Below are 13,143 nucleotides of genomic sequence, written 5' to 3' on the forward strand. Positions count from 1 at the left end.
ACAGGAGCTTATAAAGTTCATGAGAGAATACTTGGCATAATTATTGGCATTCAGTAACAATTATTGGCACTAATATCTGTACTGTATTAAAATTCAGATCTCATATAAAATTGTTTTTTAAAATTTAATACTTTTAGATATTGTCATAAGATTGCCTTTCCCTGATGTATAAATTTAATTAGTTTATAGAAATATTCTGAACTTTCACATTGGCTATGAAGTCTAAAATTTGACCCTCCCACTCACCATATAACCCTTTACTATTGAGGGGCAATACAAGTCAGGCTTAGTCTTCAATTTTAAGGAATAATATTCTATTCATTTTTCGATAGGTAGAAATAAAATTTTCAATTATATTCTTTGGTGTAACATAACTCAAGTCTAACAAATTATCTAGCTTTCTAACTGTTGATACAAATATAAAAAAAGCATAATAAACATTTGATTATAGGCTCCTTAAAACTGTTTATCCCACTATCGTATCTGAATCCTTATTAAAATAATTTTATTAATGTGATTTTGTAAAAGATAAGCTTATTTCAATGAAATTTTATTGAAATTTTGTTTCAATAAAGTACTATGTTGCGGGGCGCCTGGGTAGCGCAGTCGCTAGGCGGCTGCCTTCGGCTCAGGACGTGATCCCGGCGTTCCTGGATCGAGTCCCACATCAGGCTCCTCCGCTGGGAGCCTGCTTCTTCCTCTCCCACTCCCCTGCTGTGTTCCCTCTCTCACTGGCTGTCTCTCTGTCACATAAATAAATAAAATCTTTAAAAAAATTAAAAAAAATAAAATACTATGTTCCAGTTTAATACTAAAGAGTTAATGATTGGTAGATGGGACAGTCAATGATTATTCCATTATATTACATGCTTTAAAGTTATAGGATTTACTATTATGAAAGTGACCTAACATCAGAGTAACATATTCCACAAATTTATTGTGTATATTGAAAAGATGCTGGTATTTTAATATATTTTTTAATGATCTCTAATTTCTAATAAAAATTTCAGTGGTTATAGTACAATGTAGTACAATTCAAGCAAATGTAACTTTCAATACACTAGAAAATTGGAAGTAGATACAGTTCCACATTTTCTTACCAAAAAACCATAGGAACAAATATGTTTATTAGTTTAGAATTTATCAGATTTTGGAAAGATAGTACTATACCATTTACTGTATGGTAGGAAATGTTCCTAGTGGGTCTTGGGTAGCATTTATAATAAAAAATAATATATCTGCAATGAAAAGTTAAGAATATTCACTTTAAGTGGAATAATATTAAAATTTCACAAATAAAGTGAGGTAAAATAAATTTACTGAGCTTTTTGGATTTCAGAATTATGGATAAAGGATTATGAACAGAGAAGTATAGTTCCTCTTTGTCACCAAAAGTAGCATGAGTCCTTGTGCTTCTATGTTTTTGAACCAGGAGATGCTGATGTTTATAAAGATTCCCTTAAACAGACATATATAGATGGTGGTAGAAGCTCCAGTAAGGTGATATACAACCAGGTAAAAAGGGGCAGGATCCAGCTGCACCCTACTATCCAGCTGTATCCATGGACTGATTCATGAGTCATTGTATGTCCCTCCACTTTATTCTTTGTGTTTGTATGAATTTTCCTTCCACCAATATTCAGCCCACTAAAAAATTGAGACTGTATTCCATGTCTTTTGCACATTTTATAATTTTAATTATAAATATTCCTTTTCATCATTGGTCTTCTCAAAGATATCTGCTCAAAGTATTTAATGTTTCTCCTGTTCCCACAGACAAAGCAAAATAGCCTTTCTTCTATACGTAGAACATGAGAAGATACTGAAGACAGACTAGAAAATGATGCAGCATGAAATCCTGCAACGGCCTTTAAATTGTATTTTTTTAAACGCCATGAAATAAGGAAGCAAGGGCTAGTTTTTACCTGTGTTTATTCCTACCATGTTCTGATATGAAATGTTGGCACTTAATAAAAAATTATCCATAGAATAGGACAGAATTTAATACTTGAAAGTATAATCTGAAAAAATGATCAATGTCTAATGCAACCACCATATGACTATAAAGCTATTAGTTGTTTTTATTAGTTATAATACATAGTGTTGTCAGAAAATGCTATGATTTGTTTTGGAAAAATAGAAGCTTCCACCATAATCATTTTTATTTCCCTAAGACGCATCTACTTTTATCTCTTTTAGCTGGATATGCAGGTCTTTTTTTTTTTTTTTAAGATTTTTTATTTATTTATTTATTTGTTTGACAGATAGAGACAGCCAGCGTGAGAGAGAACACAAGCAGGAGGAGTGGGAGAGGAAGAAGCAGGCTCATAGCGGAGGAGCCTGATGTGGGGCTCGATCCCATAACGCCAGGATCACGCCCTGAGCCGAAGGCAGACGCTTAACCGCTGTGCCACCCAGGCGCCCCAGGATATGCAGGTCTTTATCTCGGTTTCTCTATAACATGCTTGACTTAATTTTTTTTCAGTTTCTGCTTTTATCTATTCACTTCACACTCTGGAAAAAAAGAAATTAATCTTTTCCACCTATTCCAGTACTTTTGCCATCTCTCATCATTTCAAATTTGTTCAAGTGTAATTCTGGTTAGATTGAAATTGAGGGCATATTACAACTAAGTGCTATTTACAGATGAGCTATAAGGAAACATGGTTATTATGCATTTCCTGCATAAATTTTTTTGTTGTTGGTGGTGATAATATATTCCTAAAGTCAATAACAACTTATTTTTATAATTGCTTAATTATATATGTACTTAACTCATCCTGAGATCTCTGGCAAATGTCTAATCTTTCTTTAAGACTTTGAGATATGCAAGATATTCTATAGATTTCACCTTCCTGAAGAAATCTCTCTGAAACCTTCTAAACCATTCCAGGTTACCCTTATGTCTAATGGTCTTTATACTGCCATCCTGGGGATTTCCTTGGCTTCATATTTATTGTCTGGATTCCATAAAATGTCTGGTTTCCTCCATATCATGATTCTTTTCTCAGTGTATTCATTCCTTTCAGTGGGGGTAATTTCCTTAGAAAGCAGGCATGGTGGAATGTTTTTGGAGACAATGCTGAAATATGATTTATCCTACTCTTACACAAGTTTGATAGGTTTGGCTGAATATAGAATTCTAGTTTGGAAATATTCCCTCAACGTCTTGAGGGCATTGTTCCATTGTCTTTTGGCTTACAGTGTTGCTGTTGAAAAATCCCAAATATATTTTGCACGTGACCTATCCCTTGCTCTCCTCCTGCATCTTCAACTTTCCTTCAATATTCTGAAATATTATGATGCTGTGTCTTGATGTGAATCTATTTTAATTCATTATAGTGAGCACTTGGTGACCCTTCCCATTTGGTAATTAACACACTACTATTCTGGGATTATTCTTAAATTATTACACTGATATTTTGCTGCATTCCTTCTGTATGGAAGTTTTATCATTCAGATCTTAGACCTCCTGGACCAGTCCTCTAATCTTGTCTTTTCTTTACTGTTTCTATGCTTGAATTCTTGCTCTAGTTTCTTGGTGATTTCCTCAACTTTATGTTATGAACTTTTTTCTTTTTTTTTACCTCTGCTATCATATTTTCAATTCCCAAGATTTCTTTTTTCCTAAATGTTCTTTTAAAAATTTAGTTTCCTGGGGCACCTGAGTGGCTCAGTCAGTTAAGCATCTGACTTGATTTCAGCTCAGGTCATTGGGCACAGAGCCTGCTTGGGATTCTCTCTCCCCCTTTCCCTCTGACCCTTCCATCTCCTCCCTCTCTTTTAAAAAAAATTAAAAAAAGATAAAAGATAAAAATTCAGTTTCCTGTTCATCTTTCATCCTTGCAATATCCTATTTTTCTAATAATATTAATTGTAGCTTTTCAATATATAACTTTACTAATACATATTTGACATATATAATTTTCAAATATAAAATTCAGAGATATTTAGTAAACTTACCAAGTTGTATAATCATCACCATAAATCAGTTTTAGAATATTTCCAACACCCCAATAAACTCCATCATGTTCATTAACTGGTTCCCCATTTCCTCCACCTCCTCCTGACTTAGGCAATCACTAATCTGCTTCCTGTCTGCATACATATACTTTTTATGGCATTTCGTAAACATGAAATCATACAATATGTGGTCTTTTGTGTCTGCCTTCTTTCATTGAACTTAATATTTTTGAGTTTCATGCAAGTAACAGCACATATAAGTAGTTTCCTTCTATGGATAAACAGTATTCCATTGTATGGATATACCACATTTTGCTTATCTATTTACTAGTTGATGGACATTTAGGTTTTTTTCAAATTTTGGCTATGATGAACAATGCTGCTAAGAACATTTGTATGCAAATCTTTGGTGGATATATTTTTATTTCTCTAGGATAAATATTTTATTTTGTGTTTTGAAATTGTCTTCTTCCTCAATAATCTGTCCTCCTTCCATGTTTTCTCCTTCCTGTTTATTTTGTGCCTTTGTGGTTCATTCATTCATGTGGGAATTTTTAGTTGTATTCTCCTACTTAAGAGTAGGGGACTAATAAAATTTATTGAAAACTCTGGGTGAGATTCTTTTCATTGAGTTTCATGGGGCATGAAACTGGATCACTGGATTACTGAATGTCTCATGTCTACATCTTCAGGCATTTCACTTGGATTGGTTGGATTCCCTAGGGAAGATCTCTAATCTGCTGCTGAATGTACCTTTCACTTAGTTCTCTGAATTTAGTGTGGTATTATTGCCCTCAACTGTCCTCTCAATCCACAGAGTATCTGTGTACTCTCACCACAGAAACAAACCTTCAATCTTTGCCCGTGTGGAGTGAGGGTCAGTACTACAGCTGGGTGAACTGTCAGGGGGAATGGGAATCTGACAGCTATTTATGCAAGAATATGTTAGACTCTTCAATTCTAATTATTAGATGAAGTTTCTACGTCCTTAAATCTGGTGTCTTTCTTTAATTAAAGTAAGAGAAAATTAGCATTTGGGGCAAAGATAAATCATCTGAGTTCTAACGCTTGACTTTTCTTGAACCTTCTGATATTTGAGAAAGACGGTGGAATGTTATGAGCCAATCTTACATCTCATGAGACACTAAGGTTTTATTCTTTGTTTTTATATGATCAGGAAAAAAAGTTTTCCTCTTCATACAAAATCCAATGTCCTTAAGTTATTATTTAATTGATGTCTTTTTTTTTTAAAAAGATTAACTTTAAGAATATTCACTTTAATGGGACTTTTGTATCTTGTAAAACTATGACTGAATATAGATACTGTTCTTCATGTTATCTAAAACCTTTCAAATAAGAAAGCCTATAATATAATGTGTTCTTGTAATAACAAATCTTTCTCAAGATTAACTTTTATCCTTTCATGTATCAGACTATAATTACTACATAATTTAACAGTTCTATTTTTGCCTTACTTACCAGGAAAGTAAAAGTAGAATTCTGGCTCAACTGTAGCACTCAGTTCATTTTAGATGTACGATAACATTAATTTCTCTGCCTCTATTAATATATTTTGTTGTAAAAAACCTTGATGGTTTTATTTTTATCTTTAATTATTTAGGTTGCCTCAATTTTTATATAATAGGCAGAATATAAAATTTAAGTAAACATATATGTGCCAAAAGATGAATTGAATTCAATATAGGAAGACAGGAGGTACCATCTTTATTTAACCCAGTTCCCTTTTATCTTCTCAAGGATGTGTGTTTTTCATATAAGCTAGAGTTTTGGGGATTTATAAACATTTTACTGAAGGATCTTTTTTTGTGATGGGAAGAACTGACCAAAATATAATGTTAAATGCTCCATGATGGCAATACAAACACTAAATTATCCTTACCCTAACTATAATGTAAATAGTACACAACAAAGTCCCTTAATAATATAAAATGATGACATGAATATGAACTTGACCAAGGGCAGAAATTACTGTTCAAATTCACAAAGCCTATACATAAGATAAGAGCATGATGATACTCTGGTGAATGGAAACTTTCTTTATACCCAACAAGCTCAAATAAGAAATCGTTAATTGCTTAGGTGTGAAAGCACTTGTCTTCTCTTAACCTTTAATAAAATAATAATTTTTTAGATACAGTATTCTTAAATTTTAGGCATATCTGGCCAAACTATTTTATGAAGTAGCAGAGATGGCAATAAAGTTCTTTTTAGCACACTTGATCTACAGTGAAACTGCTAGAAACACCTCAGAAAAACTGAACAATTTCCTGCTGTCTTCAGTATTACTTACTTAAATGTCAAATCATACATTTTAGCAAGTAAACAAAAATCCACTCCTTTGCTCATATGCTTTTTTTCTATATATGGATTCAGTGATTTTAACACAAACCAGTTTAATGGCTACATGGATTACCAAAATACAAATAACAGATCTGAGCCCCTTAGTTGAGTTAATTTTGCATAAGACCAAAAATAGACAAGGCTAACCAAAATTTTGAATAACTTCGAGATATTTGAGAAGAAAAATATTTCAAGAATATAAACCATAATTTATATTAAACAATTTTATAAATATTGGTAGAATAGTGTATTTATCCAAAATTTTTATTTCCTAAAAGAATCTAATTTAAAAGGTGATGTTTTACCAAGGATATAAAAACTATTTAGAACCACAATAATGTGGCCAGATCAGTGTGGATATGTTTTTAGCTGTATGAAGCCATTGGAAATTTTGTTCCATATTAATAGATTCTAGTTTGCTTTTAAAAATACTGAGCTTTCCTCTGGGAAGGTCCGGTGCTACTCCTGGAGTTTTATCTTGGCTTCAGAGTAGTCTTTAATCTAGAGTTTGAGAAATGTGAATTTCAAAGCTTAGTAACTTTGTTTTACTTCCTCCCAAATGTGTATATGTGAAATGAGTATATTAGAAAGCTATATGGCTAGCCCTGAAAACTGCTTTTGTGTGTCAGAAGTTACTTAAAATTAATTTGCTTCCTGAAAATCTAGACATGCAAAATCCTAGACCCACAAGAGGCTTTCAGAGCTCAAAGTTCACAAACTCTAGAATAGTCCCTTAGCCAACAACATTTTGAGGAATTCAGATGTAGTTTACTTCAACAAATGATTAAGTTTTTTGCCTCTGAGAACTGACACTGTGTGTTCAGAGAGCATTCTTTTTTACTTTCTTTTTTTTTAGAAATCCATTTCCAAGATTAGGAATGGCTATATTCAATCAGATTAATCATTAAAACTGGAATATTTTGGCATTTCCAAACCTCAGATGTAGTAAGTTTCTGAGATTCAGTCCTGTAGATCCCAATGGGAACGTCTCCGGTAGAAGAGCACAGCTTCTGGTAAAGTCTGGCATAAGTTCTGATCCACAGGTCATCCTCAGTGATTTTCATCTATAAAATATGTGTTATTAAAAAAATAAAAACTCAGGGGTTACTTTTCATTTTTAAAGGCTACATATATTAATATTTTGAAATCTCAAAGTGACATTTCGTAAGTGCTTAAGCATATACTGAACTTATCTACGGTACTCCACCTTAGCTTATCCCCAGGGTTCCACAAACTTCAGAAGACCAACTACTCAATTTGTGGCAGCACGACATTGTATTAGTTCAATATCGTAGACAGTAGTCACTAGTAATTGACTGGGAGATGTTGGAAAAGAGGTGTAGACTTTTTTGAATGTTGCAATGACTACAGGCTGCTACTGGAAATTAGCAGACAGGCTCTGCCGATGCTACAAATCTTCAAATGCAAAAGACACTCCAGCACAAAAAGAAATTGTCCATCTAAAGTCCTAATAATGCTCATATTGAGAAAGGGATATAACAAAATGATAGGGCTCCCAGACAGAGGTGTAAGTACTAGTCCCCTCTTTGCTTATCATAAACCTGAATTGTTGGCAAGTCGCTTCACTGAATACACTTGGATAAAGTATATTCATTTATAAAACAAAAAGAGGGGGGTTAAACTTAATGGTTTTCCTCAACAGTACGGCGTCCTATGTCAGAAACCATCAGTCTCAAATGCCAGCTAGAAAAACACACTTGTTCTGAATTTTATATAGAATGGCTATATTCATGATTAATTTAAAATAATGTTTTCCCTGTAAAATTTTTAAAGAATTAAAAAACTATGAAGATATTCTTTGAGCACATATTAGCCACAGTACATTCTAGATGGATTTCAGAAACTTTGTTAGAACAGTCTTCTATTCCAGCAAATATTAACTTACAGAACAAAGAAACCCTGATCCTGGAGTAGTGTCCAATCCCAACAGAAGTCTGGTGATAGAAATCATATAATCCTTTACAAATGACTGCAATATAAACAACATATGTGTTTATTATGTGTATGAAATGTACAGAATAGCTCAGTGAGAACATCTTACCATTTCTAAAAGGTTACTTCTCATAACACATCATTAAGCCCCCACAAAAAAGGAAGTAAAAATCTATCCTGTCAGTGTCTTAAATACACAGGCATAGGTAAGCTGTCCACGAGGGAATACAGGGAATTCACTAGAATATCCTGACATGCTTAAGTTTTATGTACTATTAGACATGATAAAACAGATTTTAACTAGATTTTTTAATAACGAAAAACTATGAGCTAAAACAGAGAATATAAAAAAACCTTGAAAACTGAAATTTGCAAGGAGATGTTCCAAAAGGTTTTTTAGGATTTAGCTCTTTGCTAGTAGAATAAATTTCTAATATTTCAGTAAATCTAAATATTAATGAATTAATAATTTAGTATTAAATATCATCAGACTATTTGATGTGCTAGCATATATGTTTTGATATATGGCTAGAACACTGCTCAACAGAGTATTAAGTTAACAATGCTTTCAATTTCTTGAATTTATTCTTAGTTCTGAGTGAAAAGAAAAACTTGCAGCAGATACAAGCACATTTCACCATGACATGTAATAATTATTCCATAGATTGTATGAAATGACTGTCTTGAATTAAATCTTCAAGTGTTAAAAAAATGAAAAATTTAAATACTCATCTAGTTATTTTGCATAACAAAGATTTTTTAAAAAGTTATAATACCTTTTCAATACATTTATTAGGGTACTTTGTTCATTACTATTTTACCAACAGCTAGCATCAGAACACTAAGCCCTGTCATCTAAACAAGAACAAAGGAAAGACATCCATTCCCTTTTCTCAGGCCAAAGAAATGGCAGTTTGGTTTTGAGGTGTGTTAGTGTCCTTGTGGTTATAACATCAACTAACTGGAGGCCACCAAGAGCAATGGTGACAGGCACCTTTCAACTTCACTTGTAACTCAGTGTGTGCTAAAGAAGAGGACTGTTTAAGCACATTCTCAAGCACTTAAAACTATTTCCCAAAATGAAAAATTGAAAGTACTCATGAGGGAAAAAAGGCAACTGCAGATTTGGCAAATGACTATTATAGATTTTTTTTGAGTTGGATGTGGTTATGCAGCTGATTTGTCTACTGCATTTGCCATTGATGCATCCCTTGTCCAGAGGTCATTTGTCCTGTAACTTCATTAGGGCAAAGACAAGGGGTAGGAGTGAGCCAAAAAGACAGGGACAGCCCCACCTGCTATTACAAAATCCGTGCACTCAACCTCATGGAATTCGATCACAGATGAATCTTTCTCAGTTTCCCTTAGTATCTATTTAATTTAATTTAATTTAATTTAATTTAATTTAATTTAATTTTCAAGATTTTATTTATTTGAAAGATAGAGAGAGAGAGAGAACGAGCAGGGGAGGAGCAGAGGGAGAGAGAGAAGCAGGCTCCCAGCTGAGCAGGGAGCCGGATGCGGGGCTCAATCCCAGGACCCTGAGATCATGACCTGAGCCAAAGGCAGACGCTTAACTGACTGAGCCACCCAGGTGCCCCTATTTAATTGTATTTGAAATAATATTTTTTCTCTCCCCCTCCTCAGATTATACTTAATTTTTAATCATTGGCTTTCCAGCTCCACAAAGATGAAAATTAAGAAAATTACTAAAAATATAAAAGTGATCTGTGTTTCAAGTGGGAAGGAGAAAAGGGACTATTGACAAGATATTAATAAAGAAAAAAAACCTCCTGGTAAGTTAAAAAAAAAAAAAAGAAGCACCATAAGAAACTCAAACATTATACAAATGTGGAATTATTTACCACAGGGATAGAGTTGTGAGTAATCGAATGAGATGTGCACAGCCTGAAGATGAGGGTTCACACTAACTACTGGATAGTTGGTCTTTCTGAGATCTTGTGTCTATTCTATATATTGTGATTGATAACACTGCCTACATCATCGGTTTCTTTGAGGAAGCAACTGATATGATGTCTAGGATAGAATTACATTAATAGTAAATCACTGTACAATTGTAGACATTAATAATAGTTCTTTTTAAAAAAATATATAATATAAACATTTATCCTCAAGAAGATGGGTTTGAATCACTAACCAAAAAAATTAGATGGCATTTAGTATATTTTAAGAGTATACGCATACTTATTATATAAATTAAGGAATTATATATCTAATTTCTAATATTTATTTTTAATCAATAAATGAGTACTCTTTATCTGAAAAATGAACCATAACGTTTCTTGCCTGACATCAGACAAAACTAAATAGGCAGTTACTAGTTTGAAAATTGTTGTTTTGCTTCACCCTTTCCGCGGTGGCTTCAGATAAGGCATAACTCCCTGTATGTGTATTTACAAGAAAAAACATAAGGTAAAAATGCCCAGAAAGAAATAACTATTGCTTTCCACTTCTGTAGAACAATTTCCCTTCTATTTAGTCTATTAGACTTTCTCATGAGATTTTATTTAAACATAAGATACCAGGGCTAAAAAATCTGAAAACCACTGGTGCATAATGACATCAAGCATTTGACTGCTATTGACATAGACCCTTCAGGTTCAGCATTGTTCTTCAACAAGCCCTCCCTTCCAATCCCCTCACGAAGAGATCGGAAGTATGCCTGTGTAATGGCACGTGGAGTGGAGGCCCCTCTCTTGGGTGCCCAGATAATGTGCCTGGAAACTTCAGGGTGAACAGGAGTGCTTAGTCTCCTCTGCTGCGTTTGTCCCTGCACTCATCTGGCATAAGCACATGGGTTGTGACAGTGCTAGAGGCACATGCATGGGCATAATCAGCCCAAAGGCCAGTTGAAGAGCTTTAACGATCTTCAGATCAGTTTATTCAGTCAAGCATTGCAGAAGAGGGTACATAAAATACATACATCAAAAAGAAAATAGCATGACAAAATGATTGAATGCTTAATTTGAGATTGAAGTTATCAAATAATTTAAACCTCCATGAATATGTATTTCCTCTTAATAGAAATATTTATAAATTGTCTGATTACCTGAATCAAAGAATATGAAATATTAGTGCTGCTCAGTATCTATTTTTTCTAAAGTAGGCAGTAATTAGTGGATATTTAAAATATCCTTGGTTTATCAGTTCATTGACATCATTTTGGTGTCCTATTTTTGAAAATGTGCATTATGAAGGTTGTCTTTTTGTTTTAATATAATCATTTTGTTCTTACCTTCTTTTTTTACTCTGGTAGCATGCTTATAGGAATAAGCAAAATGTATTAAAATGTCACCCAATACACTGTAGGACACTGATGTTAAAGAATGACTAAAAATTATTTCATAAATTATTCTGAAAAATAATGTTTTCCTTACACAATGTTTCATAGGCACATTTGTCATTAAATACACAAAATAAAACACTGAATTACTTCCAGGGCCCATTATAAGTTAACAGCTCCGTGAGAAACACTAGATGTATTATTCATTTAATAAAATTTAAATAAAATTAGAATAAACATTTTAGAGAGAAAAAAAGAAACACTGCATACCTGATAGAGAAGAGTGTCCAACATACTGATGCTGAACACCCTCCCGGCAGCAAAAGGCAGTCGAAACATAAAGGCTAAATTAGAACCTTTCTCTCGTTCTTTCTGTTCAGAAATTTGAAATAGAAAAATTTGTGAGAATTCTATATTTTATGCTTTTCTGCTTAAGTTTTCCTGACATATGTGAAGAAGATATTTTCATTATACAGTTGTTAGCTATGAATGTGCATACTTCACACATTACAGTAAGTGTATATAGCTGTAGTTTTAATATGTCCCTTTAATTTTTATACCCAAGTTTTCTTAATCAATGAAAATACCTAAGGAAGGTTAATCTTCTCATACACTAAACATGTGTTAACTCTTTTTTTTTTTTTAATTTTAAGATTTTATTTATTTGTCAGAGAGAAAGAGAGCACAAGCAGGGGGAGAGGCAGGCAGAGGAAGAAGCAGGCTCCCCTCTGAGCAAGGAGCCAGATGCGGGAATCCATCCGAGGCTGTTGGGATCATGACCTGAGCAGAAGGAAGACGCTTAACTGACTGAGCCACCCAGGTTTCCCTCTATTTACTCTTTGTTAAAAAGTTTTTATTTAAATTCCAGTTAGTGAACATACAGTGCAATATTAGTTTCAAGTGTAGAATTTAGTGATTCCGCACCTCCATACAACACCCGGTGCTCATCACAAGGGCCCTCCTCAATCCCCATCACCTACTTAACCATTCCCCACCCACCTCCCCTCTGGGAACCACCAATTAGTTCTCCATCGTTAAGAGTATTTACTCTTCATAAATGTTTCTGCAAAGGACTTGAGGTAATATAATAAAAGGAACAAACACAATAAAAGCATTTAATAATATGCAAAAAAACCGAACCAAACCAAAACAAAACCCTAAAGCCACATAATCTATTATAACACCTGGAAGTTTTGCTTTTGAATATTCTCATATGTGAGGACACAAAAATAGGCAGGTAGGAGCCATCACATCCAGTGGTTTCCAACTTTCTGTCATCTGAGTTTTCATTTCCCTAAATGCCTCTAAGTTGTGCAGCCACAGCAAGCTGCAAGTGCAAGTAAACGCTGTAAATGCCAAAAAAGAAAAAGAATAAAGAAGAAAAGAAAAGAAGAAAGAAAAACAAGAGAAAACGAAAAGAAACAGTGTGTGTGTGTGTGTGTGTGTGTGTGTGTACTGCATTGTGTGTTTCTTCTGAAAAATTATATTGCTATCATCTTCCCTTAATAAATGAAGACACGAGAGCAAATGTTTGTATAAAATCGTAAGGAGTTTCTTAAGAA

At 33.6% G+C, this 13,143-nt stretch overlaps 1 protein-coding gene across 3 annotated transcripts in view; it reads right to left on the minus strand.

The window, feature by feature from the left end:
• The window catches only part of KCNT2 (potassium sodium-activated channel subfamily T member 2), a 344,368-nt gene that overhangs the window by 43,573 nt on the left and 287,652 nt on the right, over window positions 1-13,143 (minus strand). For all 3 annotated transcript variants that reach the window (XM_008710517.1, XM_008710516.1, XM_008710515.1), the window contains 3 exons: window positions 11,852-11,953; window positions 8,231-8,314; window positions 7,260-7,388 (listed from right to left, as the gene is read on the minus strand). In XM_008710517.1, the coding sequence (XP_008708739.1) occupies window positions 7,260-7,388; window positions 8,231-8,314; window positions 11,852-11,953 (315 nt within the window). The remainder of the gene's footprint in view (window positions 1-7,259; window positions 7,389-8,230; window positions 8,315-11,851; window positions 11,954-13,143) is intronic.

This window comes from Ursus maritimus, unplaced genomic scaffold (genome assembly GCF_017311325.1).
Source record: "Ursus maritimus isolate PB19 unplaced genomic scaffold, ASM1731132v1 scaffold_2, whole genome shotgun sequence".
Classification (NCBI taxonomy): Eukaryota; Metazoa; Chordata; class Mammalia; order Carnivora; family Ursidae; genus Ursus; species Ursus maritimus.